Source organism: Condylura cristata, unplaced genomic scaffold, assembly GCF_000260355.1.
Source record: "Condylura cristata isolate star-nosed mole 26May11 unplaced genomic scaffold, ConCri1.0 scaffold00005, whole genome shotgun sequence".
Classification (NCBI taxonomy): Eukaryota; Metazoa; Chordata; class Mammalia; order Eulipotyphla; family Talpidae; genus Condylura; species Condylura cristata.
Window position 1 is genome coordinate 5394794 of NW_004567106.1, and position 24754 is coordinate 5419547.

At 35.1% G+C, this 24754-nt stretch overlaps 1 gene segment (V, D, J or C); it reads left to right on the forward strand.

The window, feature by feature from the left end:
* Positions 1–24754, forward strand: part of LOC101634900 — a 35365-nt gene that overhangs the window by 9829 nt on the left and 782 nt on the right. The window contains 3 exon segments of the C gene segment in view: positions 12332–12391; positions 18149–18481; positions 22176–22208. Of these exon segments, the coding sequence occupies positions 12332–12391; positions 18149–18481; positions 22176–22208 (426 nt within the window).

Here is a 24754-nt window from a genome sequence, read left to right on the forward strand (position 1 = left end):
TAAGAAAAAATTTGAAGCCACCAAAGACTCTCACACTTCCACTTCAAGGTTGAAAATTATTTACTTAGAGGATGAAGATGAGGCCACATACTACTGCGCCTGCTGGGACCACAACATTCAAACCACCGCATAACCTACACAAAAATCCACTCTCGGTCTGTGCCCATCCACATCCTTCCCAATATGGGCCCCACAGAGACCTCACATCTGGGTCCCTGCCTGAACTTCCCTTCCTGCAGAAAGGGAGCTTATTACTGTGAAGATGAGACTATAAGTAAATATATGTATGAGACACAAATAGAAAACCATTGCATGGCAGGCAATGTGCTGGCAATAGTTCATTTATAGTCACTGCAGCACATTTTCAACGTCATGCTCATTTTCCACATGAATATGCTCAATTTGTCTAAGAGAGATTAAGTAACTTTAAAAATTGCAAACTCTGTTTCTTCAATTGTGTCTGGCCAACCAGAGGAAATTCACCTCATGTTGCCAAACTCAGCCTCACCTTGTAATAATGTCTTTCCCCGGGGCTGCCATTCTTATAAGTAAGTACTGAACCTCTTGTTCATACTCTCCCGCTTCTTGGCCGGGGTGTCTGTGATTGCAGGAGCTGGTACTCAACTTACCATGTGCCTCTTGCACCAACACATTATCATGTGTGGTCAGTGACGTATGGAAGGAAGAGCAAAGTAACAGGTGTGTGCAGTAGAGGGTAGTGATAGGAAGGTGGAACAAAGCCCGAATTAACTCCACTTTCCCTATATTCCTACACAAGTATATTTCATGTGTATCACTTCCCAATAAGTAATCAAAAACACCGCATTTCATCCAACATATTTTTCTGTAGATGCTACATAAATTAAGAAGTATCTGGATAGTGGCATGTCAAGTATCCAAAATGCAAAAGAAGCCCCCAAAAGATTATAATATCATCAAGTTCAGAATAAAGACAGATGGTGGAATTGCTAAAGGGAAAAGCCTGCTTGCAAGTAAATGAGCTGGCCTCTCCCAAACAGTGCCCGGGGTATAAACAAGTCAGCCTAGAGCTTTCCAATTGCTAGATATAGATTGTCCTTATAGAAACATAGCTGTGCTCTAAGGAAACATCCGATGTCATGAAAGCAGTGGAGGAAATCATTGTGTTGTGTGAAGCTCTGTAAACTCTATGCTTATAAAGAGCAGGTAATTTTATATCTCACATGTGTGAGATAACAGGTTTACTTTGCTTTATTAACTTTAGCTATCTTTCTTATCAGAACTTACTCTAGTACTAAATTTAATGACAAGACACCAATATTTCTAGATTGACATCATTGTGACTGAAATGCAGAAATTGTCATTTTATTTCAAGATAGCAAGCTTTTAAGCATCTACCAAAATTCAATTCATATTTGTTAACTATGAAATTATAATCGAATGAAGAAATTATGCAAAACTACCAGCAATTTGAATTGGAGTAACTACAAGGAAAGTGATGAGCACATTGGTGGATCTTTATCTCTGTGTATGTGTGACTACCAATCATAAGACTATCCCCAACACATGGGGATAAGCAAAAATTAATTTATTTTTTTAAATAGAAAATGAGAAAAGGAATAAATTAAAAGTATCTGAATAGTGAGACTCTGAATAGTCTAGGCTGGTACATGGCTGCGTGCCATCTGTCCCACCCCAGTCAGTATCCAGAGATAGGGACCAACTCCAAGCCAGAGCTTGCTGAACAAGATGGCCCCTCGCTCCCTCAGCAGAGGAAGCAGCAGCTGCCTGTGAAAGATGGCTACTGGCGCATTTCAGCAAGACAAGGCAGGATCTGCTACACGGGAGAAAGAGCAAGTGTGCTTGTCAGGGGCAGATCATCAGGGCTAGACATGAGGAGATTCAAGCAGGAGCTAGTCTATAGTTCAGAAGTGCAGCGACTGAGTAGACACTGCCCAGAACAAACAAAAACACAGGAATCGAGCACAGTGAAGCAGCCCAACAAGAGACCAGCCTGCTTGTATCTGGCTCTTTAAAATCTTCCATTGCTTCTCTGACAAACTCCAAACAGCTCCTGTTCAGCTCAAACTTGTATCTATAAACCTCCACATTCGACCTAACATCACTCACTGCCTTATAGGATGTTAGTTCCAGTCATCATCAGGGAAACAGAGAGGGGCCAGTTCAGGAAGGTGGCAGCTCCCCACTGGGCGGCTTCAGTGTATGTGGACCAATACAGGGCTGAAGGCACAGGGGGCCACCGACCTGGGTGCTCTCTGTTCTCAAGTGCACCATGCTCTGCCCCATGGTGCACCCCTCTCTCACCCCCACCCCTTAGGCCTTAGCCATGGTTGCTTCAACTGCTGCTCTGGAGGTGAAGGTTACGACCACTGTCCAATGCCCATGCCCAAATTTGTGTTGTGTGAAGCTGTGTAAGCTCTATGCTCACAGATAGCATACAATTTTATCCCTTGCATGCATGAGATAATAGTTTACTTTGCTTTAATAACCTTAGCTATCTTTCTTATCCAAAATTACTCTTCCTTGCAAGCAGGCTTTTTCCTTTAGCACTTCTATTATCTGTCTTTATTCTGAACTTGATGATATTCTAGTCTTTTGGGGCTTCTTTTGCACTTGGGGTACTTGACAAATACTGGTGTGAGTCCATGCTGCAGAGTACTCTGAGCACATCAAGCACGCCCCAAAGTCTTGCAGTGGAATGGACCCGCTGCCCCTGAGCAGGAACGGTCCCAGGAGGAAGCCGTCCGCCTCACAGACACGCATGCAGGAACTGGTGCAGGCCAGGTGGCAGGCGCTGGGCCAGCCTGCCAGGGGCCAGGGCTGACTGTCAGCGGGAGCCAAGAGCCCTGAGCAGGGCAGCTGCAATGAGAGACACTGCCCCCCTCAGACCAGCGTGGACACTACCCCAACACTGACTTGATTCCTAAACCCTTTTGTTTCCAAGTCACAGCCCCCAATGTATAGTTTTCTCCTGAATGTTCTACTAACCCACATATCCACATGATTTGTAATTTAACTTTGATCTACATGGAAACTATTTTATATTGTGTGAGGTTGAAGGCTATTTCTATTTTCCAAAAGAATAATCAATACTCTAAAGGCAGCTTTAAAATGACGTATCATATTTCGACAAGTGAAAAATAGCAAATAACATTTATATATATTAATTTATATGGAAAGAAACCTTCTGGAGGATTTCTTCTTTTTTCTTTCTTTACACCCACACTATTATCATGTTATGCTGAAAGCTTTGTAATAACATTGGAGACTTAAAATGTCTCTTCACTATTATCTTTTAAAATTTTTCAGTTAGGGCCCTCCCTGGTGGCTCAGGGGGTTAATGCACAGAACTAAGAAGCTAAAGCCACTTCAGCATGAGTTCGATCCCTGTCTGCCCCGGAGGAGATCCACATGGCATGGCAGACCTCTCCTGACCCGCCTGCTTCTCCCCTCAGCAGTGTACTTTGTCACTCGGCCTGTTCTGCTCCCTACTCTGTCTCTGGGGAAGCCTCTGACTGCCCCTGTACCCCAGTTCTGTATGCATAAATAAATGATTCTTTAAAAAAAATTCTCAATTATCTCATATTTTTGCTTCCTGATAGAATTTAATATACACTTCTGGATCCCATCTCTAACTTTTACATAATAGGTCATAAACAAACTGTCTGTCTTTGTACCTTTTATTGGAATGGTTGTCAAATTATATACGTACACACATATAATAAGGAAGGGTATCTGCACAATACTGAATTTTTCCTTTACATACAATATGGTATGTTATATTCAGGTTTCATTGTATGTCTTTCCTTAAAATCTTTTTTTTTTTGCATATATTTATCTTACTTATAGTTTATTCATCTCTTATCATTGAGCTAATAGTTGTTTAAAATGTTCTATATGACTTAGGGAAATAGGGTCACGCCTTCTCAGGTATATATTTCCACATCACACCTTTTCACACGTCCCTTACTCACCTTTACCACAGACCTCCAGGCCCCTCCCTTCTTTGTTCCCACCACTACACTCTCTCTCCAGTATCCTCAATTATACAGTTGTGTTTTCTTGGATTATTTGGTTTAGATTTGAGTTTTCCTTTAGATTGTGTTTTCCTTTGGTTTATAGCTCATAGTTCACACATGAGTATTTGTCTTTCTCCTTGAGGTATTTCAATTGACATAATACCCTCTATTCCACACATATAATGTCATGAAATGGCAAGATTTCACCTTTTTTCAGATTACTGACTAGTGCACATTCTGTGTTTGTACATTTTCTTAACCCATTCCTCTAAGGCGAACACTTAGGTTGTTTCCATAATTTCACTATTGTAAGCAGTGCTGCACTGAATATAGGCATGCACATGTCCTTTTTAACTAATATTTTTACATCCTTTGGGTAAAGAATTCTACAAGAAGTAGAAATGCTTCATCATGGGGTGGATCAATTTATAATGTTTGAGGAACCTTCACATTGTTTTCCAGAGGAGCTGGCCCTGTCAGCTAATGGATATGAGGTCAAACATTTTTTCATGTGCCCATGGCCACCTGTGTGTCTTTTTTAACTAGTGTCCAATTCAGCTCTTCTCTGTATTTTTGTTTTGCTTTGTTTTTGAACTTAGACTTTTTAATTTTCTTACGTGGTCATTCATGTTTGTACAATATTTGATTTCTCTGAAGTGTAGTTCCTAGAAATCTCCTAGCACCACATCACCTGTGAACTGCCACTATTGTCTCTTGTGTTCTTCCTTCCAGTGTTTTGATCCACTTCCTCCCCCTCCCCTGCTGTATGCCTCAGATCTATAGTTTATTTACAAGTTTTGTTTTTCTTTTCTCACTTTGGTTGATTTCTGTATATTCTCTTACAATTGTAACCATCCAATATTTTTTCTTTTTCTTTCTGACTTCTTTCACTATTACCCCTTCCAGTTCCATCAATGCTGTTGCCAATGGCATTGTGTATAAATACCACTTCTTTCATCTGTTTTTGGGCATTTGGGTTGTTTTTATATCTTAGATTTTGTAGGTAGTGCAGCAGTAAACAGGAGTTTCTGCATTTTTCATTTTATTCAGGAGTTTTCATTTTATAGCTGTATGAGACTTTTGTAGACATTGGATATTAATCCCTTTTTGGATATGACGTGCAAATATTTTCTCTACATGGAAGTATGTCTTTTCACATTAATGATATTTACTTTTTAGTTAAATGCAATCATATTTAGTTATTTTTGTTTTTATTACTTTGCCGTTAAATTTCTGGAAACATCACTGGTATCATGGGGTGTTTTGCCTGTGTTTTCATCATTGTATTTTATGGTTTCATGCCTCATGTCCAAATACTTAATCTATTTTTCATTGATTTATGTATATGCGGAGTACATGGTCTACTTTCATTACTCTGCATGTGGATGTATAGTTTCCTCAATAAAATTGATTAAAAATCTTCCCTTTCTTGTTTTATACCCTTGGTTCTGTTATTGTAGATTAATTATCCACATAAATGTTTATTTATTTCTGGGACCTCAATTCAATTTGAATTTTCAGTGTGTCTACTTTAATTGAAATGTCATTCTGTTTTGATTATTATAGACTATAGCATAGTATGAAGTTGGGGATTTTGATACCTCAAACAAAAGTCTGGATTTATTTGATGATAGTGTTTTCTGGTTCTATATAAATTTCAATAATGTTTATAACATTCCTTAGAATTCTATTCAAACTTTCATAAGAATTGCATTGAATGGTATATCATTTTGGGTAAGATGGCCATTTCAGCAATGTTAATTCTTTCAGTCTATGGACAGCTAATATTTTTTCCATTTTCTTGTGTCACTCTCTTCTTGTTTTCATTGACTAGTTCTTTCACCTTGCTTGCCAGATTTATTCCTAGGTATTTATTACTTTTTGGTGCTATTGCAAATGTGATTGTTTTCATAAGTTCATTTAAAATAAGGAAGTTATTTGCATATAGGAATGCAACACAATTTGTATACTGATTTTGTAGACTGTCACTTCACTGTGCTGATTTACTATTTCTAATAGTTTTTCAGTGGGTCTACAGAACTTCTAGTTTCAATCTCAGAAAAGAGAAAATGGTATGCTTCTAAGAATTTCTCCATTTCTTTGATAGTTTCCAATTTGCTAGCATGAAGGCGTTTTTAGTAGGTTTTTATGATCCTCATATTTCTGAGGTGTTTATTACAAGTTTTGTTTCATTTCTGCTTTCATGAGACTTCCCCCCACTCTTTTTTTGTAATATGTTTATTTTTTCAAAGAAACAGCTTTGCTAAATGTGAAGCTTCCATATGACCCAGCAATCCCCCTCCCCTCCTATCTATCCCAAAGACACAAAAACACTGATTCAAAAATACACCTGCACCCCCATGTTTATTGCTCCTTTATTTACAGTTGGAAAGACATGGACACACCCAAATGCCCAAAAGTAGACGACTGTATTAAAAATATGTGTTACATATACACAATGGAATATTACTCAACAATCAAAAAAATGAACACATGCCTTTTGCAGCAACATGGATGGAGCTGGAAAAGATCATGCTTAGTGAAATAAGCCTGTAATAAAAGGAAAAATACGGGATGGTTTCACCCATAGCAGGAGTATAAAGGATCAGTGGAGAAAATAATAATAATAATGAACAACGATATACCAGAAATATTTTACGGGGGTAGAGTGGGGAATGGGATCAAAAACGGTGGGGGGAGGGATGTGCACTGGACTATAGTGATGGTCACGGGTGATTTGGTGATGGGAAACCCACGGGGATTACAACTAAGATGAAAAAAGGCACAAAATGATGTAAAAATAAAGTATTATATAAAAAAAAAGAAACAGCTTTTAGTTTCATTAGCCTTCTGAACTGTCTTTTTAACTTTAATTGCTTCTACTGTAATACCTATTAGCTCCCTCCCTCCCTTTGGTTGCATTTGTCCTTTTTTCCTAGCCCCTTCCTTCAAGGATAAACTTAGATTTTCAATGTGAGCTCTTTCTTTGTCTTGATGTGGGCCTGCACACTAAGAACTAGCGCTTCATGCTAAGAACTAGTTTTGCTGCATTCCAAAGGTTCTGATATGTTGTGCCTTCATTTTTGTTACTCCAGGTATTTTTAGATTTTTTTCTTTTATTTCCTCATCAAACCATTAGTCATTCAATAATATGTTGTTTAGTCTTTGTATATTATTGGGTTTCCAGCTTTCTTTTTGCAGTCATTTTCTAATTCGATACCATTGCAGCCAGAGGAAATGCTTAATATGATTTCAATATTAATGAATGTATTGATATTTGTTCTGTGGTAAATCTTGGAGAATGTCCCTTGTACATTTCATAAAAATATGTATTCAGCTTTTTCGGGGGTGACGTGCTCTACAGACTCAAAGTAAAGACAGGAAAACAATCAAACGAACGTGATGTGAGCTAATTCCTTATTAAAGATGATTGTTTCCTTGTTTTTGTTCTGTCTGGTTATCTGTCCATTAATGTAATGATATTGAAGTGTCCTTCTACTACTGTTTTGCAGACAATGTCTGGTTTTAGGTTTGTTAACAGTTGTCTTATATAGTGTGGAATATTCTTCTTCATTTACTGTATATGTTTTATGAGTAAGTCTTGAGGTATTGATACCTTAGTCATTGTAAAATATAGATTCCTGTCCCTTGCTATCCTTTTTAGCTGGACTTTTTTTTTTTCTGACATAAGGATGGTTATCTCTAAATTTCTATGTGTTGGTTTGATTGTTTTCCTGTCTTTACTTTGAGTCTGTGCTTATCTCTGGATCTTAGATGAAACTCCTGGAGGCACCAGAAGTTGGGGTTTGTTTTCATGTCCAATCAACCATTCTGAGACTTGATTGACAAATTTAGTGCACTCACAATCACTCAAAATGATTACAGATATGTGAAGGTTTTCTACTGCAATATTGTCTTAAATTTTCAGGTTATATATGATTATTTATTTCCTTATTTAAGATTCTGGATTCTCTCACTTTGAATGAAGTAAAAGTGTTCCTTTCAAATTTTCAAAATAAGTGAGGTCTAGTGTTTACATGTACCTTAGTTGTTGTTGTTTTGTTTTATTTCCTGGGCTGGTCTTTATTTCTCTTTATCTGAAGTAGAGTGTTCCTGGATATAGTATTTTGAAATTGAAAATTTTATTTTTAAGTATTTCAAGAACATCATTCATTCTCTTCTCTGCTTTACAGATTCTATTGACAAATATTATGTAAACTTGATCAGAGTCCTTTCTTAATTTACCTGCTTTCCCCTAACTTGGCCTTCAATATGTATTCCTTGTCTTGTAATATTGCTAAATTCATCTATTTGTTTTGGTGTAGTTCTTGTTGCACATAGATCACCAGGGTTTTTTTTTTTTTTTTCATTTTTTTTAGCTTCATGGATTTGTATATTTAATTACTTCCTCATGTGCAGAAAGTTTTCCTCTGTTATTTCCTTGATCAGTTTCTATATCTACCACTAGTTCCCAATCCCCACTCTGCCACCACCCTTTCCCTTTTGGGATACACAATATTCTTATGTTGACTTCTTTAATGGTGTTGGACAACTCTCAATCTGCCTCATAATAATTATACTATAATAAATGTAAATGTAAAGATATAATACTACATATAAGTAAATAAAACAAATATTTAAGTACATTATATATATACCTATTATATAATAATTATATACGGTATAACATAATATATATAGAAATTATACATAATATATCACATGTCTATTACATACCATATATACTTATTTTATATATGATAAATCAATGTAATAAGTCATATTTGTATAAAAACAATTATATATTATGAGATTATTATTACATATATTATATATAGTATCATTATTGCATCTTGTTCCTCGTTTTCTACCTTGGTCCTTGCATTATTATCTTTGAGGTAACTGATTTTACTCTCCATTGGATATATTCTACTAATATAGCCTTCTTTAGGATTTGTCCATCGAATTTACTGAGAATTTTGCTCCTTGATTTCCCGTTCTGTGAGCTTGAATTTCTATTATTTGTTCATGGATTTATTTCTGAACTTGTTCCCTTTTTTCCTTGAATTTGTTGGGTCTCTGATTAATTTTCTGAATTCTCTTGAGTTTTCTTGGATTTGCTTTCTCAGTTCTCTTATATAACTTTGACTTATTTTCTTCTTTTTTTTTATTATAGAAGTTTTATCTGATAAGGAGATATATAGTCTTCATCTTTTTTTTTGTTTGTTTGCATTCCAGAAAGTTTTATTCACTTTTACTGTGCAATCATGAGGTTTCCTAAGTTATACTTTTTGGCCTGCCCTTTTTGCTACTTGTGGTCACCTTATTTTATTATTATTTTGAGATTTCTAGGAGTAATTTATGTGACTAAACATTTGACTTTCCTGGCAGGGGATGTTTTGTCTGACTTCCTGTATTTTTGCCTTTGCTGAATTCTGGATGTATTGGGATCTGTTTTGTAATTGCTATGTCAATAAGGTATGGGAGGAACTTGGAAAATTCCAAATCTTGGTGTGAAGAGTGTGGCTAGGTCATCCTGTGGTAACCCCAGTATCCTTCCTTTTTGGGGTGTGAGGGGAGTGACTTGGCATTCCTTGTGCATTCATTGTACCTCATAAGGACAGAACAAGTCTCAGTGTGTAGGAAAGAAGACTGTAAACCAGAATGCTTTCTCTCCTAATTTTCCTACCAGAGACCCGCCCTGTGTAGGGCATCCCAGTTCCTCCATAATATTTTCACCTCCTTCAAGGGTATATGCCTTCATGCATCCTCTGGTCTCCCCCTACTCCTGCTTTCATGGATGATCTGACAGCGCTGCCATTGTGTCCTGCGCTCCAGCCCACAATCCTCAGGTAACTCTCTCTACCCACTTCCTGTTTAGTATATGGTGTAACTCCTCAGTGTCAACTCTGTTGAAGTCTGTGCTGGTTTCTGCTGTACAAGGGATAATCAATCCTATTTCTATTCGTGATGCCATTTCTTGAACTCTGCCCCTTTAACTAACGAGGCTAAATACTGCCTCTGGTTGGAATCAGGCTCTGCTGGTCAAGCCCTGGAGCTGGTCTCCAGGGCTGTGAATGGTGAGTAGTTTTCATGGTGGGTGGCTGGTGACTAATGGATTCCATACCTGGCAGCAGTACTGACAACCAGTGGCTGTTGGAGAGGAAGCACACTAACTGGCAGCCCAGTAGGAGTGGAGGGTCTATAACTTACAGGGTACACTCCCTTGCTGTGCTGGTGTTTGTGCTCATAGGAAGAAGATCAGCCTATGTTTTTTGGATGTGACTTGTGACTCATGGAAGGGGTGCTAGGTTTGTGTCTGTGATTCTCTAGGGTCTACCACAGCAGGGACACAGTCGTGTTCTGTTCTGAGACAGTGGCTGCATGTGGGGTCTCCTGGGATATCTAAGTCCTCTTCACATCTCCAAGTTGCATCTTGTCTGGCTCCACTATTCACTCTGGCCTACTCTCATTTGGAGTTATTTCTAGAATCTGCTGTTGTTCTAAGTTTTTCCTTCAGGAATTATTGACTTTGTTTTGCCCTTCTATAGCTGAGTATATAAGAAGGAGTTGAGTCACAAGCTTTCATTCTGTCACCATCTTGCTGCTTTTCTATTAAAATCTATATTTGCTCTTCATACAGATTTTGAAAAAAATTTAAGATTTATTTATTTATGCATACAGAACTGGGGTACAGGCCAGAGGTGCTAGGGTGGTGAATGGATTCACCAGACACAGAGTGGGTAGCAGAACAAGCAGATGGACAAAGTACACTGCTGAGGGGGGCAGCAGGAGAGACAGGGTTGGTCTGCTACACCATGTGGGTCAGCTCCCTGTCTGGGAATCAGAGTAGTGCTGAAGTGGCTGTGGTAGCTTCCTAGTGCTGAGCTTTAACCCACTGTGCCACCTGGGAGGGTCCTCAATTTGAAATTTTAATAAAAGATTTAAAAATATTTGCCTACTCTTGAATTGTGCTATTTAAATACTTTAGAGTCTTGACACATAAACAGTAAAGGATCTGATGATTTTTGCTCATGGTCTTACTATAGAAAAAGTCTGACAACAAAGTGTCAGAAAGAGATTGAGTATGCATCACTAAAGTGCATATATGCACAGGGTAGATACAGCTCCAGCTAGGGATAATTTGGAATGCTCTATTTATAAAAAAAAAAAAAAAAACCCTTCCAATCATATTTTCCATCCTGCTCTTTCGCTTGTCCCACTGTATCACTGTATTGTGGTCTGTGAGCTGCAGTGAATGAGCTTTTGCACACCATGTCCACATGTACTTTAATTTTCATGGGGGAAGTAATGCTTGCTTAGAGGAGTTAGGCAACATCAGGAATACTGGAGTGGGTCCATATACACTCACATGACCAATCTGTATCCTGAAGATAGACTTTACTTTTATACTCAGAAGGGCATTCAGATCCTCCATGACATTTCTTTAATCCCTGATCCAAGATGAGAAGCATTAAGATACAGAAAAGCCTCCAACAACCTTCTTCTGTCAACATGTCAGAACATTCGATATTATTTTTTTCAGATTTAGTTAAAATGGGGGATCCTTTGTTCCGTAAGATGTAAATCATAATGTTGCTAAATGGAAACATAACTTTATTAAAAACACAGGATTTTGGTGGTGAATAAATGGGAAAAGATGTTAATGATATGAAGGTGATGGAAACTAGAATTGTAGTAATGACCATGATATAGTCTATAGATGTTGAAATATAATACTATATACCTGAAAGTTAGTTCGCATAAACCAATGTTACTTCTATTAAAAACAAAACAAAACAAAACAAAACAAAACTGAGAACTGTGCTCTTATTTCCAAATATATTCATGTTGGTATATTTGCATTTTCAGTTACTGAAGCACTTCCTCTGTTGAGAAATCTTTTCCTAAATAACAAATGGATCAGCCCTGGTGTGGGTGAGAATAAAAGGCACTGTCCTTTGATGCAATATCTGAGAGATTTTACATAATTGAACACCTGGATATTAAAATCATCTGAATACTTTCCCATGGTAATTTATAAAAGTGTTTGACGTTGGTCATTAACTCTTTTGTTGCACTTATGCTTTCTATTTTCTATCACCACTTTTCAATGATTGCTACATCAGTGAAAAACAAATGCATATCGATTTATCTGGGGAAAACATGAAATATCAGATCCTGCCAACCTTACATTGCAGGAGTTCCAAAGGAACTCAGATTCATATTTTCTGTACTATGTGTTTTACCTGGTTGTCATATCATGACTCTTAGGAGAATATCAGATTTTTGTAGAAGCTGTAACCAATGTGATAGTTCAGGATGGATCAAGATATTTGGAGAAGGGACTAAGCTCACAGTAATTCCTCCTGGTAAGTAACCTTTTTTCTATATTTTCTTTTGTGTAACTGATAGGTGCTGTTTAGAAAAAAAAAAAAGCAAGTGAAGATTCTATCTATCTGTTTGTCTATGTAGCTATGCATGTATGTATCTATTTTTCTCTGTATATTAAGCTTGTGGCTAAGCATATGGCCTTAGTATAGGGTTAGTAATCTTGTTGCTACTGTTTACTATGTATATAAACTAAATAACTTCATAAATGTCTTCTTCATTTTTTTACTTATAAGCAGATTTAAATTCAACTTATGAAAATACACATAAAATGACTGACTCAGATTAGGCATAAAAATACTTGAGGAACCATATCTATAAGCTGTTACCATAAAGTGTAAGATACCCATCTTATAATCAGTCTTCAAGTTGGCTTCTCCATGTTTGAGTTTAAACAAGATCCCACAAAACCTATATGATTGTGTTTAACCTCACTTTTAACACCAATGAAAGAAATAACCCATATTATTTTTTAGAACTTGAATAAATTTTACTTGCTCTGATTACTCTAGTTCTTAGAAGTAGAGTGAGACCAATCTAAAATTTTGCTACTCTGACTCATCGTTTTGCCTAGAAATGGTTTATGAAACTGAATTCAAAATGCCATTTCATCACCTAATTCCATGAAAAGAGACTACGTGGTTTTATATTCTCATTTGCTCATTCATTTTCCCAGCAACTACTGATAAAGGAATTTTGTGCATGTGTTGGATGCAAGTACATAAGAGTGAATAAGAGACAGTACCAACACTTCAAAACCTTCTAGTTTAGTGGGCAAGCATTCTAGAGTCTGGATTCTTTGGGATTGATATATTTTGATCTGTGGCTAACTGTGAAATCTTGGATTCAAGGGCATTTTTCTTTGTTAATTTATATACTATAGTTACTGCTTGCAAAATCCGTGTACTTTGTTTTCTGAAGAATTTTATAAAATGCCCCAAAATGATCCCATTAAGGAGAACAATATTATGTAATGATTTTTGATGGTCAGATACCATATTAAATTGCTTCAGTGTCTTATCTCATTCCTCAACAGTCCTATCCCCCCTATTAAAGATAAGGAAATGAAGGTTTAATGAGTTCTGTTATTTATCTAATGTCACATGACTAGATTCTATGGATTCACAGGAACTTTTGCATTTCAAGGTGCATGATTCTGTGCCACTATGTGCTAATTGAAATATTGCCCCTTGTATATTCTAAGTTTTTATCATTCCATAGCCTGATTTCTTAAATGAAATTCTTAAATAAATGTAATTACCCACCTAGTCAGTAATAGTTGATCATTTGTGTTACTGCTCAGGTATGAAAAAAAAAAACTCCTCTTCTAATCATGGCATGGAAATTTCACCTCTACTACAAAAATCTGCAGTCATGCTGATTATGCACTTATTAATACGATTCTTAACAGTGCTTCTGTGAAATGACAAGTCCATCTTACATTATTCCATTCAATTTTCTCTCTGAGTAGGTATCACATTTCCAGAAATATTAAAGCTACAAAACAGAACAATGGCGAGATTCTTAAACTTCATTACAAAATTGTAATGAAATTAAGGGGTTTCTAACTAACTATCGAACAGTTGTAAAAATACCCAAATAAGATCTCTACTACCTACAAGTCTCCTTTTTCTAAATTCATTTCAATAAATTTCTTCATTGTTTATTAGTCTAAAAGATGGATTTTTTCCCCTGGAATTGGGGAGACCGTCTCTCAAGCATTTTCCTTGCTTAATAGATCCATTCAAGTGAACGTTTTCAAAATTTTTTCACAAGTTGATGAAGCACTGAAAAAATGAAAGCAATGCTGTATTGTGGTTTCTTTGGTATTTGTGCTCATAAGAATAAGTGAATTTGTAAATTGAAACAAAGATTTCTGGTATTCTTCTTTCAAGCTGAGTACAGGCACAGTGTAATCACAGCAATCAAATTAAATAATAAAAAATGGGAAAATTATTTTAGGAAGGTGTGGTGCAAGAAAATATAAGGATTTTGATTCTAGGCTATTACTCTCTGCATAATCATCTTAATGCTAATACCATATATACTGTTAATAATATTAACAAATATTAACACATTTCCATAAGGCACAAATTGAAATACAAACTAAAATTTTTAAATTTTAAAGTTATTGTAATCACAGCTAAAATATGAAATATTTCAATACATTCATTTTGTCAATGTAATTTTGAGTGAACACTGAGAGGAATAAGTGAAATTAAGTACAAAATGATCTTGCCACAAAGTTGGAACATGGGATGAGAACTATTAATGTTCTCCATAATTCAAGCTATTACACATAGGAACTCTTTATGAAATTAGGAGTTCAATGAAGGTATTAATTTGCATTTATCTACAATTCAAACAAATGGTCAAAGCTTGCAAAATAGCTCTAATTTCTATGACTGATAGTTTCCTCCTTTGCAAAATGATTAGAATGTGTTAAGAATTTACCCAAAGGATTAAAAGACAATTTTAAGGTGATCTTTCATTTTCCAGTGGAATTCTCTAAAAGAATAAATGAGGCTATGTTTTGAAACTTCAATATATAAATTTATAGTCATGAAGATAAATAATGAAGTGTCCACTTATTTTTATAGAAAGTAAGCATGGAAAACCTATACCTAATTTTCTTGATTTTCTCATCCACACAACTTCTCATGACCAAAATATACCAGGAGCAGAGCCTTATCCTCAAATTGCAGACAATCATATGTTTCACTAGAAGCTGAAAAACTCAGTGAAAATAAATTAGGCTGATGTTTTTGATATGGGTTGAATCACCGTGTAGTTATGAAAAAATATTCGGTGACGGAACAAAGCTTATTGTAGGTAAGTATCAGAAAATGCAATTTTTTTCCCAAGGCAGTTGAAGGAAGGCAAAAGCCAATTAAATTAACTGTAAAATGTACAGGAAAAAAACAGGACTGTGAAGTAAAATCTTAGAAGAGATTTTAAAATGAATCCTTGTAATAAAGCATCTAATATGCAAACTGGGCAGATACTAGGATAGAATTTGGTTTTGTGCTCATGTGGACTTATATAGTGTTTCTCTTAAAAACAGAGTTTATTATTACAGGAGAGTTTTGTGAGTTGACATATTACCTTTTCTGATGGTGAAAGAATTTGCAGAAGAGCTGGGACTTTGGAGTCAGACCCACCTGGAGCTCTGTTCTACTACTTTGTGCTTATATGGTCTTGTTGAATATTCTATGGTCTCAGTTTCCTTTCCCATTAAGTGGGATAACAGTATATATGTGCAAGTGTATATACACAGATAGAGTTCTGTGACAATCAAAGGAGTTATTGTGAATGAAGCCATAACACGTAATTGGTATAGGATTGATGTAATGATGTAAAATCAATTACATACAGTTAGAAATAACATAAATTAGAAATTGATGTTTAGTTATGGCTTATTGATGTTTAGCTTATTTATTCAAAAATGTAATAAGAAAAATCTGGAACACCAGTCAATATAAATATGCAGGTTTGAAATATGCTTTCAGTTAAAAACTTGGTTGACATTTGTAAATTTATATAAAATTAATGCTATCAAATCTTAAGAAATGTAAAAAACTGAGAACTTTTAACTCAAATTATTACTGAAATATGGAAATTAATGTATATAAATGAATTGGACAAGTTCATTTACCTTTTTAATCTGGTTTACTTTCTTTGCGTCATGATATACATTTTGACCATAAGCAACACTGCTGATAACTTTTAAAAGAAAATTTAAGAAAAAAAAGCAAGATAAAGATTTAGAATGTGGATATTAGCTATATAATAATTTATTATCTAGTTAAATATTATATGAGGAATATTATGGAATTTCAAGATTCATTTATCCAGGGAAGAATAAAATTTAAATAATGTAGTTGAGGATAAGGATAAGAAGTAAAAATAGTTTATTACCATACATAGGAATTTCTAGATATATTGACTGACTTTCAGTTTTATTCAGTGATCTGAACTAGTCTTATGAAGAAAACAACTAAGAATGAAATAAATTACTTAACTTATTGATTAGAGACTAAAATTATTCAAGTGTGTTGCACAACTGAAAAATTATCATGTTTTATCTAACATGATTTTAAAATAAAAAATGAAGTACAAGTTTGGAGAAGTACACACTATCTTGCAGTTATGTTCTACAAATACTATTTGCATTAATAACAGAATGTGCAAAATTAGTGAAAGCAATGTCAATTCATTATTTGTACAACATAATAAAAATATTGATTACTGTTTTAGTATAAAACTCATGAGCTTTGATACACAGGCAGATTCCTCAAGAATTGTTTCCTTCTCTTTATGAGATATTTAATTCTTTTCATAAGAAATTACACCACTGACTCCAAACTTACCCAAAATGAAAATTAGATGATAGGAGTTTCAATCAGAAATCAAGTTAGAAAGCATTTATACATTTAAATTTTCAATCATTAATTAACAGCAAATGTATCATCATATAATGGTTCGGCATGCTAGTGAAAATTAAATGTATGATGTTTTGTGATCTATTTTGATATTACTTCTTCAAATAACTCTGGAGCTGTAATTGTAGTGATAGACCAACTATATAGACACTCTATTCAGCAGGTGAAAAGGAAAACATAGTCATGGAACTGTGAGACAACTCATTAGTCATCCACACACGACAGATGCAAACAGAGAAAATAGATTGAAAATAATAAGTTCTGGTTAAATTTCAAATTAAATTCCAAATGAAATATGATTTTGTTCATCCATTTCTAAATTGAAAGAAAATTCTGATATATTAACTATATTGCATGTAATAAACAACATAGTAAATAAATAATATAACATAATATCTACATTATGATAGAAAAACATTTCTATAATAATATATTTTTAATAGAAATTTTGGAAATATTTCTCTTTTGTGTCTAATATTTATACCATAAATAATTTGGAGCATAGCTTTAATGTTGCCCTAAGCACCTGGAATGAACCTAATGTTGCACTAAAACACCTGGAATGTTTGAGATATGAAATTGAATGCCACATAAAATTAGACATCAACTAGGAGAATTCTATTGTTTTCAATGTGCAGGGCATCCACATCTGAAGCTGAATGTTCAACTTGGTGAACTGCTAAGCATGCATGATTCCCATGAAACAAGTGACTGTTAATCTTAAAAAATGATAATCTTCTATATGGAAAATAACATTCAGAGGTTTCGTAAAGAGCAACGTTCTACAGAGTTGCAGAATATTAGAATATGTTTTCATATGTTATAAATCTCACAGGGTGGAGAATGTAATTATTTTTGAAGAGTCTATCTATGAAGATATTGCCAAAGTTATCTAGTCTTCATCTCCACCATCATCCACCTTGAAAATTTATTCCACTAAAATAGAGCAAAAGAGCGGTTCTAACTAAATGTGTTCTTGAATTTGGGCAGCGTGACATGGGACAGTTAAAACTCACGTTAATGTTATTATGTAGCAAGAATTAAGGTCAGATTTTAATTCAGGCTCTGCTTCTTAATTGCTGTGACTTAGGGCACAGGTTATATAAATACATGAACTTCGTTTCCAAAATACAATAATAAGTACTTCACAAAATATTGTGGGAATGATCACTACTGGTAAGAACTAATATGATGGAATCCTTTTTTCCTTTCATTCAAAACTAGTATTTTCTAAGCAATACAATCCTAGTGCTTCTCCAGTAATCCATTTTAATTGCTGCTCTATTTTCCCCACAGATTACAAATTCGGCAAAGGCTTTCCCCCTAAGCCCACAGTTTTTCTTCCTTCAGTCACTGAAAAGGAAGTGGATGGGACCGGAACATATATCTGTCTCCTTGAAGAATTTTTCCCTGATGTTATTAAGGTAGACTGGAAAGAAAAGAATGGCAACAAAATCCAACAGTCGCTGCAGACAAGGCCCATAGTGACTGGTGATAATAAGTACATGAAATTAAGCTGGTTGACGGTGACTAAAACATCAATGGATAAAGAACACGTTTGTGTTGTCAAACATGAGTTTAATAATGAAAACAATGACCAAGAGATTGTTTTTCCTTCAATAAATGAAGGTATGTATGTAAATATACATATAACCTCCGAGGACCCTATTCTTCTCCAAAGGAAATACCCAACTTTGTTAACTATCAATGACAAGAAAAATTTTAAATATTTCTAAGATATTACATTGGACATTCACATAACTGTCCTCTACTACCATATAAAATTAAAATAGTATTGGTTTTGAAAAAATAAAAAAGGAAAAATCTATCTAAATTTCCTCAACTGCAGTTTTATCATCTATATTAATGAAAGTCAATTTTTGAGGGGTTGAAGGAAACTATGCTTGAAAGAAACTTGCAAATACATGTTCAACCTTCGTTGTTTTGATGATCTTGTTTGATCAGGAAATAAGAACAGTTATACATATTGCAAGGATTTTCTAAATATCAAGCAAAGATATTTTCACATCTATTCATCATATAATTAATAAATAACAAATAAAAAATTATTAGGAGACAAAATCATGTTCTACAGAGGGAGTGAGATAATCCTATAAAAATAGAATAATTTGGTTCTGCAGTTTTATTATGTTCTTAGATTTTTCAGATTTGTATCTTATATACCAGCTAGTGGTAATATTTCAAACTTAAAGATGAGTGAGGCCAATGTGTACACTCATACTTTGATGTAACTCAATGAATGTATTTCTTACCATTAATAATTGAATCTCCACACACATGTATTGCAGTAAACAGTGAGTACGGGGCTGGCAGGGATGGGAGGATGAACACACAAGGAAGGACTATGTCAAGGAGGCTGACAACATCGCAAAGAGAATATATTATTTTCCTAGTCACTGAGGGTCACTTGTGATTCAGGAATGATGTTCTGAAGGAGTGTCTTTACACAGTGGCTGCACACATCTAAATAGTTGGGCAAAACCTCGACAAGGACCCCAGGATAGTGGTCCCAGAACTCAATAGACTCAGGACATAGAAACCTGAGGATGAACACAGCAGACCAAAGGCCCCAGAGTGTGTCTAAAAGGAATCAGTCTGACCTTTCTTCCAGTTGTTAACAACCTCTTTTAGGTTGAGGTGGGGGGAGGATATAAACTCTTAACAAAATTATGAAGACTTTTTTTTTGTATAATTGAATTTCAGAATTAATCCTTCACCATCTTTAATTCTAAATTCCCCACTGGCCAAATTTTATTTGAACAGAACCCTGACTATGTTCCAAATGAACTAACCTCAGCAATAGCACTTGCTTTTTAAAAAATATATATAGCAACATTAATTTACTCAACTAAAGTAAGATTACAATATTAAACCCATTTTTCTACTTTTAAGAAACAGGGGAAGCAAATACACTGAGTGTAAACTTCAGATAACGACTGAAAGTAGGTGCCTACTAGATTTTTCTAGTGAAAAGGGAAATATAAAGTGCGCAGCAAGTTCCATTGCCATGGTGGTCATAAAGCAAAGAGGACAGTTTTTAATGTTTCACTGGGGGTTAATTCTGCAACAGATTTCTTCCATGGTCATCAAAGCTGATCTCATTACTGTTGAAATCATTTTAGTACTGAAGGGTTTTTGTTATTACTTTCTGTTTTTGATAAGAGCTAAAACTTACAAAACTTACAAAACTTAATGAACTTACAAAAGCAAATGAACAGAATGATTTTGAAAAGAGATAAAAATTTTCATCCAAGTTTTCAGCCAAACTTCATTGGGAAAAAGAACTCAGCAAATGCACATTGATTATGAAAATTTTTTTTGTCATGTCCACAAAACCCCACATTAGAAAACTATTTGTGTGATTAGGGGTTACAGTGAATTGGAAAGCCCTTACTTTGCAGGTTAGATTTTGGAGTGGATTCCAAGAATAAACTGAATTTTGATACTGATCTTTCAAGTCAGCAGTGTGTAAAGCAACCACTTTTTTTTGGTTCCTAGTGAAAAAGCGTTTACCGAACACCAACCAAGATGCAAAGGAAGGAAAAGAAGGTGATCTAGAAGTGATAGGAGATAAAAGTGGTCAGTTTTGCCATGCTTTTGCTTTCCTGACGTGGGATAGCACAATTTCTCTCCTGCTCAACATAACTTTTAAAGTTGCCTGCTATATGATATAAAAATGAATGGATTTTGCATATGAGATAGAGTGATATCTTAAATCAATACACCATTTTCTAGGAGGTATCTTAGCACCGTCATTGCTGGTCTTGGTACGAGGTGACTGATATTGGAGTGTACAAAATGATATGGTCTGAATCATTTCCACAAGGGAGTTCATTCATTATGTTTCTTTTTTGCTTATTGTTTGAGAAAACATGACATTAACTTGCTCTTGGGTTATATTTGAGGTTTTTGGTCCTTGCCAGTTGCTAATAGTCAGCGGTACAGAAAGACACTCCCTGAGAACATCTTATAAAGGACATCATGCTATATTTTGAATAATTATTTTTTATTGAATACTCACAATTCTCCTATGAGGTGGTCCAATATTTCCTCCCTAAACTCACTTTTAGATGAGGACACGAGATAAAATTTAATGAAATTTCTTGTACCATGTCACAGCTAGGTAAGGCTAGCAGATCAAGAGTTCATACACCTCTCAATTCTTCCTCTAAGATGTAGTTGTTATATTATAAACCCAGAGCTCAAAGTTAAAGCTCTGAATGTCATGGATATATGGTTTGGGAGGGTAAGTGCATGGATTTCAGATTATCCCCAACCTCACTTAAAGTCCACTTCTTTTATTATTCATTAGATGAATATAGACAAACAACTTACATTATCAGAGCATTGAATTCTTCAGCTGCTTATGGAGGAAATTACACCAAATTCAGTTCTTGAAGAGATGTAGTCACCTTGGTCGAATGTTTGGCTTAGGGTCTCTGCTCTATCTGGGACGGGATCAGTACTAGTTTCTACTACTTTCTATCCTTTTCTCCCTACAATGTACCATACATATATATGTATGTATGTATAAAACCCAGTGCCATTGCTATTGCTCTGGTTAGTTCATATATATATATATATGTGTGTGTGTGTGTAACAAGATAAATCTACTCAACTAAAGTAAGATTATATACAACATCAAACCCATTTTTTTTCTACATTTAAGAAACAGGGGAAGCAAATACACAGAGTGTAAACTTCAGATAATGAATGAAAGTAGGTCCCTACTAGATTTTTCTAGTGATAAGGGAAACATAAAACACATAGCAAGTAACTTGGTAATGGTGTCCAAAGGAAGGGAAGGTTGGTTGGTTTTTAATGTTTTACTGGGGGGTTAATTCTGGAACAGATTTCTTCCATGGTCATCAAAGCTGATGTCATTATTTTTAACATCATGTTAGTACTGAAAGATTTTTGTTAGTTTCTGCTTTTGATAAGAGCTAAAAGTAGAAAAACAAAAGAATGAAATGATTTTGAAGAGAAATAGTTTCAATCAAATTTTCAGCCAGCCTTCATTGGGAAAAAGAACTCAGGATACACACATTTTATTATGAAAAAAAAATTGTTGTCATGTCCATGAACTCCCCACACTAGAAATTATGTGTCTGATTAGGAGTTACAGTGAATTGGAAAGTCCTTACTTTTCAGGTTAGATTTTGGAGTGGATTCCAAGAATAAACTGAATTTTGATACTGATCTTTCAAGTCAGCAGTGTGTAAAGCAACCACTTTTTTTTTTTTTTTCTTCCTAGTGAAGAAGGATTCACCAAACACCAATCAAGATGCAACGGAAGGAAAAGAAGGTGATCTTGAAGTGATAAGAGATGAAAGTGGTAAGTTTTGGCGTGCTTTTGCTTTCCTGATGTGCAATAGCACAATTTCTCTCCTGCTCAACATAACTTTTAAAATTGCCAGGTATATGTTATAAAATGGATGGCTTTTGCATATTAGAGTGGTATCTTAAATCAATACACCATTTTCTAGGAGGTATCTTAGCACCGTCAATGCTGGTCTTAGTATGAGGTGACTGACATTGGAGTGTACAAAATGATATGGCCTAAATCATTTCTACAAGAGAGTTCATTCACTGTGTTTCTTTTTTGCTTATTGTTTGAGAAAACATGACATTAACTTGCTCTTGGATTATTTTTGAGGTTTTTGGTCCTTGCTAGTTGCTAATAGTTAGCAACTGGTACAGAAAGACACTCCCTGAGAGCATCTTATAAAGGACATTGTGCTATGTTTTGAATATTTTTTTATTGAATATTCACAATTCTTCTACGAGGTGTTCCAATATTTCCTCCCTAAACTCACTTTGCAGATGACGACACAAGATAAAATTTAATGAAACTTCTTGTACCATGTCACAGCAAGCTAAGGGGTTTCCCTGCAAGGCATCTGATCAAAAGTTCATACACCTCTCAGTTTTTCCTCTAAGATGTAATTATAGAGTAAGAGCTCAAAGTTAAATCTCTGAACATCATGGATATATGTGTTGGGAGGGTAAGAGCATGGGTTTCACAGTACTCCGGACCTGTCTAATGACTTCTGAGTCAGTCTCACAACTATGTATTTAAGCTTATTTTTCTCATGTCTGGATATATATTACAATTAGGGGTGCGAATTACAGTAGCCAAGAATATATTCTTTGACATTGTGTTGTTGAAGTTTAAATCTGGTTTCCGTTACTAAGTAAATGCACCACATCACACAACTTATTTCCCTCTCTTACCATCTTATTTGTAAAATTGGAAAGGATACTAATTTTATAGATTTTGTAAAAACATAATAAGACTAAAAACTTATAAGCAAAGATTTTAAAATGAGTATTCAATATTTGTTTAGTGATTTATTAGTATTACTTAGAGATAATACCCATACGTGCTGGATGAAGATAAAGCTATTTAGCCATTTTTTTTTCTATTAAGATTTTTCATTAAAATGAAACTTTACTTGCCATTTTAGAATCCACATGAATGTAGCTGAGGTTGTAACAATAGATCTTGGTACTGGATCTGTTGCTGGTTCTTGTCATTACTGATGGATAGTGGTGACGGCTATAGAGAGTTACTTTGGGTTTTGGTGGTGGGAGATGTTACATCAGCACAGGCAATCTGAAATAAAGGATTGTGACCCCACCTCATTTAATGTGTTCTATTATTTTTTTAATTTAATTTTTAATTTTTTAATATGTTATTTATTTTTTACATCATCCTGCATTTTGTGCATTTTTTCATCTCAGTTATAATCCTCATTGACTTCCCACCACAAGTTCACCCATGTGACATCACCATAGTCCCGTGCACTCTCCCTACCCCAGTTTTGATCCCATTCCCCTTTATACCATGTAACATGTCTCTGGTTTAAAGTTATTCATTGTTTTCATTTTTAATTTATTAAATTTCTTTTCTTCCCCCCTCTCCCCACCCTGTGGTACCCTACACCTCTGCTATGAGTGAAATCATTGGTATTTTTCTTTTTCTTTCTGGATTATTTCACAAAGCATAATCCCTTCTAGCTCCACCCATGTTGGTGCAAATGACATGAGTTTATCTTTTTTGAGTGTTAAATAATAATCCATTGGGCATATGTACCACATCTTTTTAATCCTGACATCTACTTTTGGGCATTTGGGTTGATTCCACCCCTTCCCTATTGTAAATAGTGCAGCAATAAACACGGGGGTGTGGGTGTCCTTTGGGTTCAATGTTTTTGCATCCTTTAGGTAGATACCTGTAGTGGGATTACTGGGTTACATGGAAACTCTATTTTTAGTATGAGAAATCTCCAGACAGCTTTCCATAGTGGTTGGACCAGTTTGCATTCTCATCAGCAGTACAGGAGAGTTTCTTTTTCTCCACATCCTCACTGACATTTGTTGTTTCTATTTGTTTTAATGTGTGCCAATATCACTGTTGTGAGGTGGTATCTCATTGTAGTTTTAATTTGCATTTCCCTTATTACAAGTGATGTTGAACATTAAAAAAAATTATAATAGTTTATTTATACATATTTTTGTTCATTTTTTCATCTCAGTTGCAATACCTTTGGGTTTCCCTTCACCAAATCACCCCTGTGCCATTGCCATAGTACAGTGAATTTCCCTCCCCCCACTGTTTTTGATCCCATTTCCTACTCCACAGCCATAAAATATCTATGATCTATAGCTGTTCATCATTGTCATTATTTTTTTTTTTGGCCTGTTCTGTTATATTCCTGCTATTAGAGAAACCATCCATTATTTTTCCTTTTCTTTCTGGCTTATTTCACTAAGCATGATCTTTTCCAGTTCCATCCATGTTGCTGCAAAAGACATGTGTTTTTTTTTTTTTGGTTGCTGAGTAATATTCCATTGTGTATATGTACCACATCTTTTTAA